This window comes from Crotalus tigris, unplaced genomic scaffold, assembly GCF_016545835.1.
Source record: "Crotalus tigris isolate CLP2741 ecotype Arizona unplaced genomic scaffold, ASM1654583v1 scf7180000017828.1554129, whole genome shotgun sequence".
NCBI classification, from domain to species: Eukaryota; Metazoa; Chordata; class Lepidosauria; order Squamata; family Viperidae; genus Crotalus; species Crotalus tigris.
In genome coordinates this window covers 168,748-190,854 of record NW_024096658.1, presented here as the reverse complement: position 1 = coordinate 190,854, position 22,107 = coordinate 168,748, and the positions used below count along the sequence as shown (strand labels likewise).

Below are 22,107 nucleotides of genomic sequence, written 5' to 3'. Positions count from 1 at the left end.
CCGTGCTAACATTGGTCTTATTAGCCACCTACGGACACATTATTGATGGCCCATAACCCACAAGATATCAAGGTCTTCATGGAAATCGATGGACGAACAACAAGTCACAGAAGGCTTAACAAAGTTTGAATTATATAGAATACTCTGGAATCTCTTCAAATTATCAATAAATAATAAATATAATAGTAATAATAAAATAAAATAGGTTTGTCCTTTTTTCATCATTGTTTCATCCACCGAAGCTACTGAGTTCCCCACCTCCATCCCCCCAAATGTTAAATGGAATCGGGGGGGAGGGTCCTTGGTGTCCTCTGAGCTTGCTTGTTTTCTTGCAGATGTTTCATCACCCAAAGTAGGTGACATTTGTCAATGCTAGGCACAAAGTGATCAGTGCATCATTGTCACTAGCACGGATGAGGTTACCTAGTTGGGGTGACGAAAAGTCGGCAAGGAAATAAGCAAGCTCGGAGACCACCCAGGACCCCACATTACAACACCCCCCAAGCTACAAATATTCTCTTTTATTGGTTAAATGGAATCCTATTTGCAGCTTTACAAATTTAATCACCCAAGGAATAGGCGCTAAGTGTGTACAGGTAGTCCTCGACTTACAACAGTTCATTTAGTGACCGTTCAAAGTTACAGTGGCACTAAAAAAAAAGGATCGTTTTTCACACCTAGGACCAATGCAGCATCTCCTTAATCGTGTCATCAAAATTCAGACGCTTGGCAACTGGTTCATATTTATGACGGTTGCTGTGTCCAGGGGTCACGTGATCCCCTTTTACGATCTTCTGACAAGGAAAAACCAATGGGGGAAGCCAGATTCACTTAACAACGGTGTTACTAACCCAACAACTGCAATGATTCACTTAACAACTGTGGTAAGAAAAGGCGTAAAATGGAGCAAAAACCACTTAACAAGTGTTTTCACTTAACAACAGAAATTTGGGGCTCCATTGTGGTCATAAGTTGAGGACTACCTGTATACAGCGGATCCCTTTGTCAGATAGATTAGAGTTTGTTAGAAATGCTGGGCTGAAATTAGAAAGTTCCACCCAAGGAGAGTTAGGGAGAAACCTCAAATTTGCTAAGTCTCCTGGCTTTCAGCTTCAGTGCACCTGTCAATATTTAACTGTAGTTCTCTGTTATTCTAATTCCTGAATTCCTCTGCCGTGTGACGAATGTACAATGACACTACTTAGCTGCAACTCCATCACCTCTCACCCTCTCCTCTCCTCTCCTGACATCATACAAGTTATCAAGCAAAAGGTGTAGATTTGAGGCTCAAGATTGAGTTTACTATTCCTTTGACAGCAAGAATGCAGAAATATAATTACTCCCTGCTTACTCCCTTGGTGATCCCAATCAGGTTTTCACTGACCACTACACCGATCCCCGTCCCTTGGCTAACACCTGCTATTTCCTGAGCTAATGCATCTATTTTTCCTACTGTGTTCTCTGTATACACCCTGGTTTTGAGCAACATCAATATATAACTCTTCTACCAGGCCACACCGTAAAGGACTCACTGTTTTATATATATTATATATATATAAATTTAGTGACTGTTCCAAGTTACAGTGGCACAGAAAAAAAAATGCCTTCTGACAGTTTTTCACACTTAAGATGGCTGCAGCATCCCCATGGTCATGTGATCAAAATTCAGAACACTTGGCAGCTGGCTCATATTTATGACGATTGTCCTGGGCTCGTGTGGTCACCTTTTGTGACTTTCTGACAAGCAAAGTCAATGGGGAAGCCAGATTCATTTAACAACCGTGTAGCTAACTTAACAACTGCAGTGATTCACTTAACAACGGTGGCCAGAAAGGTCATAACATGGGGCAAAACTCACCTGTCTTGCTTAGCAGCAGAAATTCTGGGCTTGATTGTGGTCATAAGGTGAGGGTTACCTGTATTTTCAGTTCATTTTGCCACCCCCTCCCCCAATGATAAACTTGAAGATGCCTTATGGACAGATATTTTCTTTCAAAATTCCATCTCGAAAGCTGCTCAAAGTGAATCAGACTGACCTTGAATCTCTACTTGGAACTGAAGTAGGACTAATTGGCTTAGCCCCAGGATACTTCCTGAGAGGGGATTTTAGGCATTAGGTTAAGGGATTGGAGAATGGATTATTTCGAAAGGTTGTGAGGTTGGATATGAAGAGGCTGCGCTTGATAAAGTTAGGCTGGACTCAAAGAAGGGATGCCACAGAGTCTTGTAATATTCTTGCAAACTGTCTCCCTTCTACCTCCTAGCTGTCTTGTCTTTGTTTTAAATATGGGTATATTTCATTGCCCTATTTATTCATTCATAATATGCGCATCCATTTTTTCATTCAGAAGCTCAAGGCATTCCCTCTTCCCTCCGAGTGTCTAGGGCAGGGGTAGGCAAACCTTAGTTCTTTTATGACTCGTGGACTTCAAATATAGAATTCCTGAGCCAGCCAAGCTGGTTATGGAGATTCTCAGTCATCCCAAAGTGCTTTTCCAAAAGGCAACTGACTTTCTTCGTTTTTTTTCCCCTTGAAAACATCTCACTTCTCATCCAAGAAGCTTCTTCAGTTCTGAGTCTTCCTCTGAGTCTTCCCCACCTCCGTCCTATGAAGGAGATTGGGCTGAGAGAGAGAGAGAGAGAATGACTGGGTCACCCAGGGAACTTCCAAGGCTGAGCAGTGAAATGAATCTGAGTCTCCCACTCCTAGTTCTACAATACAGGTATGCCATGGCCCCATCGGAGCACGGTTCGGAGGAGGAGTTGGAACCAGGACCGTCCATCAGGGATGGCACGTCTCTATTGGCATGTTGGGAGAGGCCAGGGGCTGAGGCTGTCCCAGGCCCCTCAAGCATTGGGGGAGGCGGTCAACCGGACGGAGAGCTGTCTGCCTTCACAGACACAGGGGAGGATCGGCTGCTGACAGGCAGTGGTGCTGATAGGCAGCAGATCCCCTCTGATGAGGAACAGCTGCCTCCTCCACTCGATCCAAGGGCACTGAGAGTGGAGTGTAGCCAAGCCCAGAGAAGAGCTGCAAGGCTACTCAAGAGGTCATCCCACCCCTCCTTACAAGGAACACCTGGAATGGATTGACTTAAGGAGAAGTTGTGGGGAGTTAAGTCTTTTCCAGGAACAATTGCTTGCTTTGGTTTACAGTCTCATCGCTTTGACTCGTGCCTGTTGCCGTTGGCCTTGCCTTGCTTTGAAGACTGCTTTTCGCCTTTTGCTTTGCCTAGCCTTGAGGACTGCTTTTGTCTTGGACCTCACCCTTATCTTGTGGACTGTTTTTGGCCCTTTGCTTCGCCTTTAGAACTGCCTTTTGCCTTGTACCTTGTCTCTGCCCTGAGGACTGCCATTTGTCTTGTGCCTGGACTTTATCTTGTGGACTTGCTCAGCCAGGTGGGCTGGACTCGGAGCCCTGGATCTTGCCCTGTGAGCATGCTCCTTGTTGTGATTCCTCGTCAGCCAGGGGACCCAGCAGCTGAATCTGGGAAATTGAAGGAGGGGGAGGAGGGGCCTGGAGGGATATCAGAGTCAGAGGACGGCTCTGAGGAGCTCCAAGACTTACAGTCTGACGAGATGCCTGGCCCCTCCACTTGTGCTCAGGCTGAGATGCAGCTGTGCTGGGAGTCTGAGTTGGACAGTGATAACTCACAGCTGGGAGATATCCAGGATGCCCGTAAACGCTGGCAAGCAAAGAGAGTAGGACAGAGGAATGCAATGGGGCGGCTCCAAAGGCAAAGGAGAAGGCATTAGAAAGCCACACCTTGGCTGCATAATAAAAGGGAAGGTGTGGGAGGTGCTGGTTGCTGAAGGCAACCGTTTCTGTTGAGGAATCAAGTTTCAGTGAACTTGTTTGCCTTTGGTTTGTGAATAATAAAAGGGGATTGGTTTTTTTCCTGCGGTTCCAGCCTGCTTGTTGGAAGAAGGGTTTCTCCCTGTGAGCTTAACAAGGACTCATGTAGGCTGGAAGAGAACACTCCTACTCTGTGGCTTTATTTGTAATATAGAGGATGTTGTTTGGGGAACTGAGGATGGCTGCCTTCAGGGTTACATGGGGGTGGAGCCTTATTGGTTGTTGAAGGGGGAATGGCTGGAACATTTATGAGGGTAATAAAGAACTCTATAGAGCAGGGTCCCCAACCTCCAGTCTGTGGACTGGCACCAGGCTGCAGCATGCCAGAAACCGGGCAGCACAAAGAAGCGAAGCCCCATCCATGGGATGTGGGCAGGATGCAAAACCACGCTCCCTCCGGTCCGTGGAAAAACATGGAACCAGTCCCTGGTGCCAAAAAGGGCGGGGGCTGCTGCTCTAGAAGCCTACCTTGCTTTGACCACCTGGGTCATAAGATAGTCTTTGATGCATGACCAATCATTTAGTGACCATATGAAGCCACAACGGCATTGAAAAAAGTGACATACGACTGGCTGTCACATTTGCAAACGTAGCATCCCGACAGCCATGTGATCAAAATTCGGCTATGCATTTACAGTGGGTTGCAGCGTCTTTGTCAGGTCGCAAAAGGTGATCACATGACTCTGGCACTCTGCAACCATCCTAAATACGAGCCAGTTGGCAAGTGTCTGAATTTGACAGAGGATATTGGAAGTTCTTTATTTTCTCCTATTGAATCTGTAGCCGTTTTGCCTTCATTTTCAAGTTTGCTTTATTCGTCTGCCAGCACAGGGAAGAATTTTATTATTATTTTACTTCCACTACATACTCCCCTATCCAATCAAGCAATGTTATTTCCTGGGGTTTGAGGAAAGTTCAAAAGTCTCAGAGATTGTTCTGAAAAAGCAGCCAAAGAAGTCAGTCTCCCTCTCTAATTGCCTTTGTGTAATTTGGGCAGATTGCCAACGCCTGTAATAGCTTGGCTTTCTTTCTTTCTTTTTTTTTTTACATATCCAGAAGGAGTGTATTTCATTTTTTTTATGCTTTTCAGATTTAAATAGTCATAAATTATCAGGAAAAGGAAAAAGCAAGGAAGGAAAGAAAAGACAGGCTTTGTTACAAGTGGTCAAAGTAAAGCTGTTGATTTTTTTTCTTTTTTTAAACAAAAAAAAAATTGCACTCAAATCTTCAAGCAGTCCTTGGAAAGCCCCCGATGCTCTCAGCTAAATGACTCTTTGTTGTATTCAAACCTTGTCCCGTAAGGATTGTGCTTATTGCTTTGTTGGTGTACAGCTTTGGAGATTCCACGAGGGCCGCAGCAAAAAACGCCAACTGTTTTCCTGGGGAGACCAAGGAGAGAATCACCAAACTCATTAATGCAAAAAAAATAAAAATAAAATAAAAATTAACATTGAGCCCATCCTTTTCCTTCCCTTCGTTGGCTTGAAAGGCTAACAGCTGTGGTGGAATATAGTCTGGATTCCCAGAAGGGAGAGAGGAGCAACAGGAAGCTCAGTCTGCATGGGAGAAAGTGGGTGAAGACAGCTTCTCCCTAAGAGTTCCCAGAGTATATGCTTTATGGCAGGGGTCCCCAACCCATGGTCCATGGATCAGTTCCGGACTGTGGCATGCCAGCAACCGGTCCGCACAAACAAGCAAAGCTCCATCCGTGAGAGGCAGGCAGCACACAAAACCACACGCCCTCCGGTCCGCGGAAAAACGTCTCTCCACGGAACCGGTCCCTGGTGCCAAAAAGGCTGGGGACCTCTGCTTTATGGTACAAATCGTCTTATTTAGTTCGGCTAGATTCTGTGTGGAACAATAAATGAAACTGGGTTTTGGAGCCTGAAATTCTGACAGCTGTAACACACTCACACAGACAAAGACACATGCACATAGTCATAGGCTCACATTTTGAGTGCTTGGCAACTGGCTTGCATTTACAGCCATTTGGAGCATCCTATAGTCATGTGACAATGATTTTTTTTTTGCTGGTTTCCAGCGTTTATGTTTATGTTCCAGCAAAAAACACCAACTAGATAAAGGCTGTAAAAGGTTACCGGTGACCCACTTAATGGCCGTAATGACCTACAACTGTAATTCCAAGCTCCATTACAGTTGTAGGTTGAGGACTAGTTATAATAGTCTACTTTTAACTTAATAAGCTTAATTCCATTTGTTGCTGGCATATTAGTTTCCTTATTCTGGAATCAAACCTCTGGGCATCTATTTACTTGTCCCGAGTCATTGCTTCCTGCATCCTAATGTGCACAATACACTTGTTCTTATTGCCAGCTGAAATTTGAAGGATTCAGAGCATATCCCCATCAGATCTTAGAACCATATAAAGTCACTGAGTTCAACTCCTGCTTAATACAGGAATCCATTAAATTAAAGCTTTCCAGGCTGGCTGTTTACCCTCCCCTATTTTATGCATGCTGTGATCTTGCTGAGACACTGATTCTATTGTCGAGGTGCCCTTCCCACTGGAAAATTCTTTCTAACATTCAATTCTAAATCTGCCTTCCTAAAAACTTAAAATCTAATTTATTATCCTGCATTCTTGAGTAAGAAAAGAATAGGTCTTGACTTTCTATGTGAGATGGTAATTAAAGCATGCAACCTTTCACCTGCAGTCATTTTTCAAGGATGAATGTATCGGCTCTTGCAATCTCTCTTCCCAAATCTTGGTTTCTAATTCCTTGATTTATAAAGGTAAAAGATTCCCCCTCTCCAATAATGTCCAGCTGCAAGGGGAAGTGCCCATCTGTCAAGGAGTCAATGTTGTCTGAAGACATTTCCATGGTCATGTGGCCAGCACGGCTAAACACCGAGGCGCACAGAAGGCTGTTGCTTTCCCACCAAAGTGGTACCTATTTATCTACTTGCATTTGCATACTTTCCAACTGCTCAGTGGGCAGGAGCTGGAGCAAGAAACGGGAGCTCACCCCGTTGTGCGGTGCTCAGATCTCGAATCCTGGATGTCAGTTTTCCAGCTGACAAGCTCAGGGTCTTTAACTGCTGAGCCATTGCGCCCCTGTCGTTTCTAACCTGCTCCTATTTCTCTGAACTGCAATGTGTTGCTCAGTCAAGATGGGGCCAAACCAGTACAAAATATCATGAAATGGTTACTTTCACATCTTGTAAATTATTCTTCATTGATGCAGTCTAAAACTGTATTTGCCTTTTGTGGCTCATCCATTTACTATTCCAAGATCGTTTTCCCAGGTACTATTGCCACGCCAGGTATCTACGCACCCGTGTTTGGTTTTATTATTTAGTTTTTAAACACATTTCTATAGCCACAGGTTTTCCAAATGGAACTCTTTGTAAGCAAAGAACTTCGCATTGCTCTGTATTAATTTTCATTCTGTTACTTTCAAGACTGATTTGCCACAGTCTTTCTTCTAGCATGTTCACTCTCTCGCCCCATCAATTGCAAATTGTAATTTTAATCAATTGCAAATTTAATAAGCAGTCCCTCTGCCTCTTCACTGAAATTTAATTGAAACTATTAAAGAACAGAGGATCTAGAACTGGTCCTTATGGCATTCTTCTCCAAACTTCACTTAAGGAAATTATTGAAGGAAAAACTGAGATAAGATTCATCTGGCAAGTTATGTTTTCGGCAAAGCCGTACTGAGTTATGCTAAGTGCTACAGTTTTTTTTTTTTCAATATACTTTCTGTTCACAGAATGTTTTAAATAGTGACATTCTTATGGGGGAAGATGAGCCTTTCTGCATGGGAATAGAATCCAAGCTCAGCCCAAGTTTTATTAATTTTCCAATTCATATGTGATTTGGAATAAAACCTGAATTTTTCAGAATTCACTGGAGTTTTTATCCTGTGCCGGGGACAATGAGAGAAGTCACCCATCTCCCCAAGTCATAAAGCTTGAATTTGTGTGATCAGCACAACCGTCAAAGAGGTATCACAGGTAGTCCTTGATTTATGACCATAATTGAATCTAACATTTCTGTCACTGAGAAAAGTTAATTTTTGCCCCATGTTATGACCTTTCTTGCCATAGTTGTTAAGTGAGTCACTGCAATTGTTAAGTAAGTGAATCTGGATCCCCCTTGACTTTGTCCTGCAGTCATGAACAGTCTGAACATCTGGCTGACAGTGCAATGATTAATAATAATAGTAATAATAAAGTTGGAAGGGACCTTGGAGGTCATCTAGTCCAACCCCCTGTTTGGGCAGGAAACCCTATACCATTTCAGACAAATATGTCCTTTAATATTTTAATGGCTGTTGCCAGATTCCTATGGGTTCATGTAGGGGTCATTTGCTTTTTCATAGCAGTTGCTGCTTGGAGCACCATATCATGAAACTATTGCTTAAAGCTCCAAGTTCTCATGCCTGGTCTATCTCCACAGCTTAAAAGTCTTGTTCTGTGGGAGAAAGAAATTCTCACAACAAAACTAGTCCCGAGAGATCTTTTTTTGGGATGATACATTAATTGTTGGCATCTGTCCTGCTAAGATGCATCTAGGCTTCCAGCATTCCTCTGGGTGACTAATTAATTTAATCGGTCTGGTGTTTGACGAGGCTGATCTTGGATTGACAGGACCGACCAGAAGTCCCTCCTGTGGGAGAGTCACAATTAATAATCCTTTTAAAGTTGCCAGGAACATTTCATGGTGACAGCATCGATGCCAGATGTTCTTATCGCTTCCTAATCATTGCTGTCATTTTGAAATAAGATAATTCTAAGATGGCACCAGTTACCCCTTCTCTAGATTAGTTTTACACAGTGATTAATGAACTCTTAAGAATCCTGTTTGGGTTGCTAAGCTTCACCTGAAGATCATTATAATTGATATTAAAAAAGGTTTTTGCAAGGTACTATGCTAATCATACATCTGCAATCATAGAACATAGAATCATAGGGTTGGAAGGGACCTTGGGAGGTCTTCTAGTCCAGCCCCCTGCGCAAGCAGGAAACCCTACACAAGTAGTCCTTGACTTAACAACAGTTAAGTCATTCAAAGTTCCAATGGCACTGAAAAAAGTGACTATTGTTTTTCACAGTTACGACCTAAGTAACATCCCCATGGTCACGTGACCAAAATTCAGAGGCTTGGCAATTGGTTCATATTGATGACCGTTGCTGCGTCCCAGAGTCACGTGATAACGTTTTGCGGCCTTCTGACTTACAAAGTCAATGGGGAAGCCAAATTCACTTAACAATTGGGTTACTAACTTATCAACTCCAGTAATTCACTTAACAACTGTGGCAAGAAAGGTCATAAAATGGGGAAAAACTTACTTAACAAATGTCCCACTTCACAACACAATTTTTGGGCTCAGTTGTGGTCGTAAGTTGAGGACTGCCTATGTTCTATGCCATTCTGGACAAATGGCTGTCCAGTCTCTTCTTGAAAACCTCAGTGATGGAGCATCACAACCTCTGGAGGCAAGCCTACACATTTCTTCGAAAGCAGTTATGTATTTGGTGTGATCTTTTCTTAATCTCCAGACAACATTTGCTTTTTTCATAGCAAACGCATCATGCAACTTTTGCTTATAACTCGAACTTTTCATGCCTGATCTGTCTCCACAGCCTGGAAGCCTTGTTCTTCAGAAGAAAGAGATTCTCATAACAAAACAGGTCCAGAGAGATCTTTTTTGGGTTGACACATTAATAGTGTCAACACATAAATACTGACATGTATTTATGATGGTTGCAGCACCCTCTTATGTATCACTCCATCACCTCTTTTTGTAGCATATTGACACTAGCTTTAACCAAATCCTTCTTGGATTCAACTCCTGGATCCACGGATGGATGGATGGGTAGACAGATAATAGGTAGGAAGGTAGATAGGTAGGTAGGTTGTCAGACAGACAGATGAATGACTTGGTAGCCTACTGGTGGAAATGCTTGTTTCCACTCAGAAGGTTGAGAGTTCAATCCTAGATAGTGGCAGATGTTTCTCTCCTAAGGCGCAAAGAAAAAATATCTGTTGCGAACTTCACATGGTGTCAGGAAGGGCATCTGGCCAGTAACACTTGGCTCTAGTTGCCCCAAACTCTACCCCGAATTAAGGGATTACAGGGTTGTAAAATGTGAGTTGCTTAGATGATAGACAGACAGACAGATATAGATATAGACAGAGATAGATTAGATAATTAGATAGACAGATAGATATAGACAGAGATAGACATAGACAGATTAGATAGATAAATAGATAGATAGATAGATAGATAGATAGATAGATAGATAGATAGATAGATAGACAGACAGATATAGATAGAAATTAGATAGATTAGATAATTAGATAGACAGACAGACAGACAGACAGATAGATAGACAGACAGAACTAGCTAGCTAGCTAGCTAGCTAGCTGGAGAGAGAGAGAGAGAGAGAGAGAGAGAGAGAGAGAGAGAGAGAGAGAGAGAGAGAGAGAGAGAGAGAGAGAGACGGACAGACAGACAGACAGACAGTGTGGAACCCTTTTGGAGGTGAGTGTTATCAGAAACATCCAGTACACATTTTTTAAAAAGAAGCATGATCCAGCAGAATGAACATCTCTAACTCAGTGACTTCAGACACCACAGTTACTGTACCTTCAGAACATAGTTATCTCTTATCAAGGCAGATTGTTATTCTGTCAAGTTCTTTTTTTTCCCCATTAAAAGTAGTAGCAGCTCTTCAGGAATTCCGAACAAAGTCCTTGCTAGCCTCCAAAGCTGAGTTTGTTTTCACTTGAACAGGGAGGACAGAGCACCGTGATAATTTTTGCATGCATTTCCAAAAAGGGGTCAAGTTACGAAAAGGTGATATTTAGAACCACATGATTTCAAGGTATACTAATATGTCTTTAGGAAATAAAATCTTAGATGAATACAACACATACACACACACACACACTCCAGACACAGCCCATAAACAGTGAGTAGAGAGTGTTGGAAGCACTGCTGGGAGAAATAAAATCAGATAGGAGGAAGAAATGAAATGGAATTGTTTGAAGAGGGCACATCTAGCTGGCTGGCACTTTGCGGAGATGCCCTTCCTATTTCAACATTTAATTGCAGATCTCACTCGATTGCCATGGTTGATTGAGTAGGATCTGAAAATCTCTGGATGGGTTACAGAACGACTTAAAGCATTAAAAGCATTTAAAAAAAAAGAATAGGAAGGATATAATAAAAATATCAAAATCAGCTATTCCAGAATAACAGAGTTGGAAGGGACCTTGGAGGTCTTCTAGTCCAACCCCCTGCTCAAGCAGGAACCCCTATACCATTTTAGACAAATGGTTATCCAATCTTTTCTTTAAAAAAAAAACTCCAGTATTGGAGCATCCCATAATGTCTGGAGGCAAGTCGTTCCACTGGTTAATTGTTCTCACTGTCAGGAAGTTTCTCCTTAGTTCTAGGTTGCTTCTCTCCTTGATTAGTTTCCATCCGTTGCTTCTTGTCCTGCCTTCAGGTGCTTTGGGGAATAGCTTCACTCCTTCTTCTTTGGGGCAGCCCCTGAGATATTGGAACATGCTATCATGTCCCCCCTCATCCTTCTCTTCATTAAACTAGACATACCACATTCCTGCAACTGTTCTTCATATCTTTTTAGCCTTGAGTCCCCTAAACATCTTTGTTCCTCTTCCAGTATATTTTGAACATCGATTCACAACTGAATGAATTATAGACCTGGAAAGGGGTCGCTGAGTTCATTGAGATTCAACCCACAATCCCTCTTTGACCCACTGATTCCACCAAAAAACTGTTCTTAATTTTAGGCTCCATGGTGTGGCAGGCAGCCACTCTTGCGTGAATCTTGTGTGAGCCTGTTATATTTCTCTATCTCCAACTGCATTCATCAACCCACTCTAAAATTGTGCAGACCCTAGAGGCACTGCAAAACCAGCACAAAGCGAAGAGGGCTGAATGCCCCTGATGACACGATATTGGGGGGGGGGGAAGGGTTGTTGCTTGCTTTCCTGCAACATCAAGCGATTTAAGAGAGCCACACGTTTTCTCTGGTGTTGAATGCCCCAAGACCAGGTGCTGAAGAATGGCACAGCCACAAACCCTCCACATAATTCTTCTCCAAATTAGAACTGTAAAGCAGTGGAACAGAAGTTCGCTTTCAATCTCATGGCGCTCAACATTTTAACTGAGCAAATGACAGCCTTGATGACGGCTATGAGCGTGATGTTACCCATTCAGATGTGGAGCTGCAAAAAAGAGGGTGGAAGGAAGCCACAAAAACCCTAGAATGTTCAGTGCAAGCTATGTAGGTGCCAGTAGGTGGCAAGTCCTTTGCTTGACAGAGCTAAACTAAGCAGGATATATATATAAAAAATCCAATGGAATGGTTTCCTGCCTAAAAACATTTGTACCGTGCTAAAAATATGCTAATCTTTTTAAAAAGGCCAGGTGTTTAATTCTCCAGCTAGCTAATTTGGCTGCCTCTTTTAGCATCTGGTGGAGCCGAGCCACAGCAGAGCAGAACCCTGGGGGTGGCACAGTGGTTAGAAAGCAGTTATTTCAGGCAAACTCTGCCCACAGCCTGGAGTTCAATCCTGACGGGGGTCAAGGCTGACTCAGCCTTCCATCCTTCTGAGGACCCAGATTGTTGGGGGCAATAGGCTGACTGTAAACCGCTTAGAGAGGGCTGTAAAGCACTGTGAAGCGGCATGTAAGTCTAAGTGCTATTGCTAAGTGCGAAGGAAGGAAGGAAGGAAGGAAGGAAGGAAGGAAGGAAGGAAGGAAGGAAGGAAGGAAGGAAGGAAGGAAGGAAGGAAGGAAGGGAGCCATGGTGGCACAGTGGTTAGAAAGCAGTATTGCAGGCAAACTCTGCCCACAGCCTGGAGTTCAATCCTGACGGGGCTCAAGGTTGACTCAGCCTTCCATCCTTCTCAGATCGATAAAATGAGGACCCAGATTGTTGGGGGCAACAGGCAAATAATGCTTACACTGTAAACGGTGACTGTTTCAAGTTACAGCAGCACCAGACAAAATGACTGATGTCTGTTTTTCACACTTATGACCGTTGCAGCATCCCCCCATGTTCATGTGATCATAATTTGGAAGCTTGGCAACCGGCTCATATTTATAACAGTTGTAGCATCCCGGGGGTCATGTGACCTTGTGAAATTGACAAGCAAACTCAATGGCAAGAAAGGTTATAAAATGGGGCAAAAGTCAATTAACTCCTATCTCACTTATCGACAGAAAGTTTAGTCAATTATGGTCATATATACAGGTATATATTACCTCCCCTTATGTTTGTTAAAAAAAATCTCTTATCAGTTATATTATATAAATTCCTGCCTCTACTGCAACAATAGATAATAATAATAATAATAATAATAATAATAATAATAATAATAATAAACACCATTGGCATTGACAAATTCGCTATTAGTCAATTGCAAAAGGCGGCCTTATTAGGAACTGCTTCCATCCTGCGACGATACCTGTAATACCATCAAACATCCACATCTGCCTATCCCAGGTCCTGGTAAGGACTCGATAGGTAGACAAAATGCCAAATCCAGTCTGAACATCTGGCTGACTGTGCGATGATCAATAATAATAATAATAATAATAATAATAATAATAATAATAATAATAATAGTAATAAAGTTGGAAGGTACTTTGGAGGTCATCTAGTCCAACCCTCTGCTCAGGCAGGAGACCCTATACCATTTCAGACAAATGGCTGCCCAGTCTCGTCTTAAAAACTTCCAGTGTTGGAGCATCCACAACTTCTGGAGGCAGGTTGTTCCACTGATTAATTGTTCTCACTGTCAGGAAATTTCTCCTTAGTTCTAGGTTGCTTCTCTCTTTGGTTACTTTCTGTTGTTACCATTGCATTTGGAATCAGCACCAACAACCTTGAACAGCTACCCAAGTGCTATGAAAAGCCTTGCTGATAAGTGTCCCACTGAGAAAACATCTCTACTGCAGCCTTTCCTTGCACTCACAGACACACAAACATACATGCCACATTCTGAGATTAGGGGCAAGGGAAACACAACATGCAATTAATTACAAATTCACCGCTGGAAGATTGGAGTGGATAATGCTTCTAAAGGATTGGATTTCTAGACAATAGTTTTGCCGACAAATCGACTTGGCTTTGTGTGTTTTCAGCAATGAATACAAGACGTATTTAAAAAAACAAAAACGTTCATTTCTTGAGACCAAAGGCAGCCTTTTCACATTTGAAAAGATCCTATTAAGTACAAAAGGTGTTTTGGGCTGGATTGCACAGCCTGACTAACAACAAACAGAACGCTCATCTATTCAGAGAAATTGCAAATATATAAATTGGGAGAGGGAGGGGAACTCAATCGTCTAATCAGTTTGTCCTCTGACACAGGAGTCCCCAACCTTGGTCATTTTATGACTTGTGGACTTCAACTCCCAGAATTCCTCAGCCAGCATGGCTGGCTGAGGAATTCTGGGAGTTGAAAGTCCACAAGTCATAAAGTGGCTAAGGTCAGGTACCCCTGCTCTAACAGCTCCTTTAGTAATTTACCTGCAGGTACAGTATTAATGAGCCAGCCTTCCTCACCTGCATCCTCCAGATATTTCAAGCCACACCTTCCCACCTGGAAATGCTGGAAGTCATAATCTCACACCTCTGGAGCCCAAAATACTCGGTGGGATTCACGTGGTGTCACTTAAACCATTTTCTCAACAAATATCAGAACTTTGTAAGTCCATTTCCAGTCTTGATTTTTGTTAACAAAATTCTGATTCTTGTGATTTGTGGGGAAAGATATTTAGATCTAACATACCTTGACAAGTCCACAGTAGAGAAAGGAAGGATAACTGGGATGAGAGGATTACAGGTAGTCCTCGACTTACAACAGTTTGTTTACTGACCATTCGAAGTTACAACGGCACTGGAAAAAGTGACCTATAACCTTTTTTCACTCTTACGACCCTTGAAGCATCCCCAAGCCAGCTCTGTTACAACACACAAACACACTCATTCCCTCCCCCTGTGGTTTCTGAGACCATTCCCCCAGTGATTTGAGGGGCTGCCACAAAGCCTATTCTTTAACCAGTCTGGATACTTCATGAACTTGGGGTGCCTTGATAGCAGTCTTCCAATATCTCAGGGGTTGCCACAAAGAAGAGGGAGTCAATCTACCCTCCAAAGCACTTGAGAGAAGGACAAGAAGCAAGGGATGGAAACTAATCAAGGAGAGAAGCAACCTGAAACTAAGGAGAAATTTACTGACAGTGAGAACAATTAACCAGTGGAACAACTTGCCTCCAGAAGTTGTGAAAGCTCCAACACTGGAAGTTTTTAAGAGACTGGATAACTATTTGTCTGGATAACTATTGTCTGAAATGGTATAGGATTACTTGCCTAAGCAGGGGGTTGGACTAGATCAGGGGTCTGCAACCTTAAACACTCAAAGAGCCACTTGGACCTGTTTCCCAGAGAAAAGAAAACACTGGGAGCCACAAAAGTTATGCGCGCACACGCGCAGGCACACAAGAGGTGGGGACCTTGATGAGAGAGAGAGGGGGGGAAGAGCAGGGAAGCGCAAGTGCCTCTCTCTGTCTCTTGTCTCTCTCTGCAAATGGCAGAGGAGGCTGGGAGCTGCAGGAGAAGGCTCAAAGAGTCACATGCGGCTCCGGAGCCGTGGGTTGCTGACCCGTGGACTAGATGACCTGCAAGGTCCCTTCCAACTCTGTTATTGTTATTTTGTTATCCAAAAGACCAAGAAGCAACATATGCTTAGCTGCTCTCAGAAACCAAGGGCTGGGCTGGATAGACTTTAGACCTGATCCAGCAAGATAACTTTAAGGTTCTCATGTACATTTCTGGAACACAATTAGAGAATGCCCAGGGCCACCTGACGCCACAACAATTCTATTTCTGAAAGACAATATGTCCAGCTTCTCCCCTACTCTCCCCCACACGTCCCACCTAAATAGGGAATGTAAAGCGGAAAGGGCTACCGACAATCAGCTCCCATTCACTTCAAGAGATCCGTGCAGGAAAATTTCCCCAAGGATTGCAGATCTTTTTCTATGCCAGTGATGGCGAACCTTTTAGAGACCGAGTGCCCAAACTGCAACCCAAAACCCACTTATTTATCGCTGGGTGCCAGGTGGGCGTGGCCCATTGGGTGGGCGTGGCTGTGGTGGTCATGACAGACTGGGTGGGTGTGGCCAATGTGGGCGTGGTCACCTCAATGTTACTCATGGGGAGGGATGCCTGTGGGGGCCGGGCAGGGTTGGGGGAGATCCAGGGGGTCTCTGGCAGGTGGGGCGGTGGGTAGGAGGCTCATCCTGCGGGATAAGGTGAGGCAAGGTGAGGCAGGGTGGCGGTGCCATTGCCACAGGGCAAGGTGAGGCAGGGGCCGGGGCGGCTGCTGCCTGACACCATTGGCCCCCGCACACAGAGGCCAGCGAGCGCATGGGTGCTGAGATGCATCTGGCCATGTGGGACCTCGGCAAGTTAGCGGGCGGCTGGTTGAAGAGGGAGGGTTGCCATCTCCGGGGCATGGCACGTGTGAGAGGGCTTTGAGTGCTGCCTCTGGCACGCGTGCCATAGGTTTGCCACCACTGCCCTATGCTAACAAACTCAAGAAATGATAACAATAGACGAGACAAGTGCCAGCGCCAAAGCATCATGGACTGCAAACTAGGCCAAGGTATGGAAACATAACAGAAAGTGCAACACCTTTGATGAATGTTGAAACAGAAGAGTTTCCTCTCTCCGCCCCCTCCAGCTGCCTGGTTACTGGGAAGATGAAGTACTTTGATTGTGGAAGCTGACAGTTCTTTGTTAAAACTCCATTTCTCAAGATACAACATATTAGATAACTGCAAGCATCAGGTGCTTTGGCATTAAATGAATGTGTTAAACCCAAACGCATTTCCATACAAATGCAGTTTATTAAACCTCCCCTCTGCATTCCTCAAGCTGCCGCATAAACTGAGTTGGGAATCTTACTTACTGTCTGTTATACTTGGCTATTTCATTAAATAGGAGTTTCCATCGTGGCCGTCCAATAAAAAGCCGGCGGTTCAGCACTTTATATTTCTTGCCAATTATTTTCTGCAAAAAAAAAAAAAAAAAAAACGACACACAAAAAAAGCCAAGACATTCCCGTGGGTGCACTTTGCAGATTGCTGCCGATCAATCAACCTCCACTTTACAATGTCAGTCTAAGAATCATCTGGACAACTCAAAGCATTGATGCTCAGTTAAATTCATCTATTAATATGTTTCTGTGCATGCATGCATGCGTGTGCATCTGGGTATGTGAACATTCTCCTGCATCAAATACACAGCTTCCTCAGGTACCTGTTGAGACTTTGGTGCCCTGGCAAACCCATTATAGGATCTGCTTTCCCCATTTCGTGGCAGAGATAAATAGGTTGAGCTCACATCACATGTGTTCATGTAGCACAGTGGTTCTCAACCTGTGGGTCGGGACCCCATTTGGGGTCGAACGACCATTTCACAGGAGTCGCCAAACAATGCAGTCCGCCATTTTTTTCCCCTTTTCCTTAGCTGTGCTACTCCCTTTTATTCTATTGGCTTTTGAAAGCCAATAGAATAGACTCTCTTGAATAGAGTCTAATTCTATTGGCTTTCAAAAGCCAATAGGAATTGTCCAGGCTGTCTCTGCCCTGCTGAGCCCGCCAAAAGTCCCATTCTGCAAGCAATGCTGCACCAGTTGAGTAGTCCTCGACTTACGACCGGTCGAGTAGTCCTCGACTTACGACCGGTTGGGGGTCGCGGCATTAAAAAGGTTGAGAACCACTGATGTAGCATATATTTCTGCAAGAAATAAATAATATTATGTCTTAATGCTATCACCTGTTTCAGATAACTTGCTAGAATTTCATAACATATTAGATTCAGCTAAAATGGGGTTGGGGGGTCCTATATTACACTGGACTACAAATAACTGGACTCTCCTAGGTCTAATCTAGTGTCTTGCAGAAAACAGACCTTATTCCAAAAAGCTTAGAGTATTTAGACCAGTGGCTCCCAGCCTTTCTGGCTCTACAGACTGGCAACAGTGGTGGGGTAGTGGTGGTTTCGCACACACTTGCATCTCTTTCACAAATACAGCTCCGCGCACTCACCCGCTGCTTGTGTGGCCCGGTTCCCAAAGGGGCTGTGGATCGGTACCGGGCCAAAGACCGAGGTTGAATATACCTGGTCTAGACAACTAGGCATTGTGGGTAAACTACATCAGTGTTTTTCAAACTTGGCAACTTTAAAGTGTATGGACCTTAACAACCAGAATCCACAGATTGCACAATTAAGACCACTAATCTTAAAAGCTGCCAGTTTGGAAAAACACTGATCTAAATGAAGAATTCTTCAATTGTTAGTGTTGTTCTTTGCCAATGCTTCCAGATATTGACAAGATATTCTAGAACAGGAGGTTTCTAAGTTTTTCCGGCTACAGAACCTGTTTCTATTTTTTTTAAAATAAATAAATCCCAGAACTTCTTTTCAAGAAGCAAAGCTCAAGTAATAGAAAATTGGCAGTTTAATTTTTCATAGGAGTCTTGGATTTTGTGGAACACATTTTGAAAAATCCTCTTCTGAAGGGCAGCTATCCACACCACTTGTCACTGGCTATCTACCTATTGCTGCCTTCTTTAAGTTTAGTCTGACAATCAGGATGACCAGCATCTAAGGCAGGGCACTGAAGATATAATTAAAAAGCAATTTTTTTTTTCTTCCTAGCATTTTCCCACAAATGTAGGGTCCCCTTTTTTCAGATCAAAGTGTTGATCCATTGTTTGCAACAGGAATTTAGCCTGACATTGTCATCCAGATGGTTTTCATGCGTAAGGCAGGACTAGAACTCACAGTCTCCTGGTGATTGTCTCAAAGTCACCAACTGGCTACTATGCCTAAGGCGGGACTAGAATTTACAGTCTCCTGGTGATTGGCTCAAAGTCACTAACTAGCTACTATGCCTAAGGCGGGACCAGAACTCACAGTCTCCTGATGATTGGCTCAAAGTCATCCAAATGGCTTTCATGCCTAAGGCGGGACTAGAACTCAACATTTCCTGGTTTAGATTAAACCTCTAAAGCAGTGGTTCTCAACCTGTGGGTCGGGACCCCATTTGGGGTCGAATGACCATTTCACGGGGGTCGCCAAACAATGCAGTCCGCCATTTTTCCCCCTTTCCTTAGCTGTGCTACTCCCTTTCATTCTATTGGCTTTTGAAAGCCAATAGAATAGACTCTCTTGAATAGAGTCTAATTCTATTGGCTTTCAAAAGCCAATAGGAATTGTCCAGGCTGTCTCTGCCCTGCTGAACCCGCCAAAAGTCCCATTCTGCAAACGGTGCTGCAACAGTTGAGTAGTCCTCGACTTATGATCGGTTGAGTAGTCCTCGACTTATGACCGGTTGGGAGTCGCGGCATTAAAAAGGTTGAGAACCACTGCTCTTAACTAAGCAGGTTCTCTTAGGTGTAATAAGAGCATACTTAGTTTAAAACAAAAGCAAAAACAATCACTCTGTTGAAAATCATCATTTTGTTGCTGAAGTGGTCCAAATGAAGCCACAGACCACCATTCCTGGACTAATGTATCATGTCACCTACATATTTTCCATCAACGATAGAATACTCATTGCTTCAATTCCATTTCTCAGGCTCCCAGCAACAGCGGAGAACCCATGGTACTTAAGGCAACCTTTTGACCTTTATTAGATGTGTCTTTTCAAGTATTCTTTGACTTAACAGTTCAGCTGCCCACTGTATTTTACTACATACCTGTATCCCATCTGTTTGACTGAGGTACAGCTGAATATTGATAAAATCTGGTCGGTTTTCTTGCCAGAGCTTATGCATAGTAGAAAAAGGAAAAAAACAACTCATTAGCATATTTTTGTATTTGTGGAAACAAAGCATTTTTATCATCAAACTCACTCTCTAGAAAGAGCTAGAGGGCAGCACCAGAGGGAAGGACAAGAAACAATGGTTGGAAACTGACCAAAGAAACAACCTGGAATTAAGGAGAAATTTCCTGACAGTGAGGACAATTAACCATTGGAACAGCTTTGCCTTCAGAAGTTGTGGGTGCTTCATCCCTGGAGATTTTTAAGAAAAGGCTGGACAAGCTACCTGTCTGAAATGGCATAGGGTCTCCTGCTTGAGGTTGGACTAGAAGACCTACAAGATCCCTTCCAGCTCTATGCTGGAATATATATGAAAAGTTAGGATCCTCTGGATCTATGTCATGGAGAATGCTTTTTCTAGCCGTTTTCTCAATGGAAATCTAACTATTTAGCTAAATATCTGAATTCTCTTCTAAACTGGCAACATCCACAGTATAATCTCTGCCAAATATCTGCTTCCTGATAACTACAAAATTGGCCATAGATATAATCTGAAAGCATTTTTAAGTTTCCTCTCCAGGATCTTGCTCCAAACCTAGCACGGAAATAAATCAATTCTACTGTATTATTCAATCAACCTCAGAAATCATGGGCACTCCATCACTGGAGATTTTTAAGAAGAGACTGGACATTCACCTATCTGGAATGGTATAGGTTCTCCTGCTTGAGCAGGGGGCTGGACTAGAAGACCTCCAAGGTCCCTTCCAGCTCCTATTCTATTCTATTCTATTCTATTCTATTCTATTCTATTCTATTCTATTCTATCATGTTTCAGTGGCATATCTTGACAGCAAATATGTACATTTAAAATCTTGGATCTGTTTTTTTTTTCTTAGCTAAGGAATTTGGCTCTCCATTGTGATGAGATTGGGGGAAGGAGGAGATGTTGATCTCCATCCACTCCTACTCTGCCCAAGTTGAGCCATTGGCAAGTATCCAAAAGGAGCCAAGAATCAAGAACCAAATGCCCAAGGCAACACTAAAAGGATTGAACCAGGAATCATAGCTAAAAAGAACATAGCTACACAACAGAACCAGGAACACATTGCTCAAAAAAAACCAAAAAAACCCCCCAGCCTTGGTCTCTCATCTAACAGTTAGAGCCCATCCTGAACAGGTCAGAAGCTACCTTTTAAGAGTTCCAAGATACTGGGTTGATTTGTCCATGGAGTCCAAAATATCAACTGAGATCCCATTGCATTTTTTATTAGAATAATTAAAATCCTAATAACTGCATCAATGCTTGGTGGAGTTAGGGCTCAACTTTAGTTAGATTTGGATTGGGTTGGGGAGGCTGAGTACGCTATGGAGACACAGCCTATTTGGTTCAGAGTATAAGCAGACATCACCCTGCCAATAAAAGTGCGTATAGTCAAGGTCATGGTTTTCCCAGTTGCAATGTATGGCTGTGAAAGTTGGACCATAAGAAAGGCTGAGCGCCAAAGAAATGAGGCCTTTGAACTATGGTGCTGGAGAAGACTCCTGTGAATCCTCTGGACTGCAAGGTGATCAAACCAGTCAGTCCTAGAGGAGATCAACCCCAACTGCTCTTTAGAAGGCCAGATCCTGAAGTTGAAACTCAAATACTTTGGCCACCTAATGAGAAGGAAGGACTCACTGGAGAAGAGCCTAATACTGGGAAAGATGGAGGGCAATAGAAGAAGGGGACGATAGAGAATGAGGTGGCTGGATGGAGTCACTGAAGCAGTAGGCGTGAGCTTAAATGGACTCCAGAAGATGGTAGAGGACAGGAAGACCTGGAGGAACGTTGTCCATGGGGTTGCAATGGGTTGGACACGACTTCACAACTAACAACAACAAATTGTGCAAAGGAAACATGCCAATTCAAAGAGATGGTTAACTGAGCCTAATCCATCTCTAATATCTGACCACCAGTCCCAAGACAATTGGCAATTATTTTTCATGACACTACGGGGAGCTTAGGAGTTGCTTCCTCCTTACCTTGTTGTGCAATTTGCAGAGCAGATCCGCAAACCAGTGGAAGGACAAGATGTCTCTGCACACCCAAATGAAGTAAAGCCTTCTGAGTTTGTAGCGTTTCCAGTCATCCCTTCACATACGGACCATGTTTTGGGGGGAGAGGCAATAAGAAATCACTAGTTAAAAATGAAGGAGCACTTTAATAGCAATAGCACTTAGACTTATATACTGCCCATGGTACTTTAGAGCAGAGGTCCCCAACCTTTTGGGCACCAGGGACCGGTTCTGTGGAGAGGTTTTTCCATGGTTTTGTGTGCTGCCTGCATCCCACGGATGGAGTTTTGCTTGTTTGTGTGGACTGGTTGCTGGTATGCCGTGGCCTGGTACTGGTCCAGGGACCGAG

General features: G+C 43.4%; 1 protein-coding gene across 1 annotated transcript in view; it reads right to left on the bottom strand.

Annotated features, from left to right (window-relative positions):
- Positions 1 to 4,099: 4,099 nt before the first annotated feature.
- The window catches only part of NOX4 (NADPH oxidase 4), a 118,253-nt gene continuing 100,245 nt past the window's right edge, over positions 4,100 to 22,107 (bottom strand). The window contains exons 15-18 of the mRNA XM_039342950.1: positions 21,726 to 21,834; positions 19,639 to 19,707; positions 16,842 to 16,942; positions 4,100 to 5,235 (exon numbers count right to left, since the gene is read on the bottom strand). Of these exons, the coding sequence (XP_039198884.1) occupies positions 5,115 to 5,235; positions 16,842 to 16,942; positions 19,639 to 19,707; positions 21,726 to 21,834 (400 nt within the window). The 3' untranslated portion in view covers positions 4,100 to 5,114. The remainder of the gene's footprint in view (positions 5,236 to 16,841; positions 16,943 to 19,638; positions 19,708 to 21,725; positions 21,835 to 22,107) is intronic.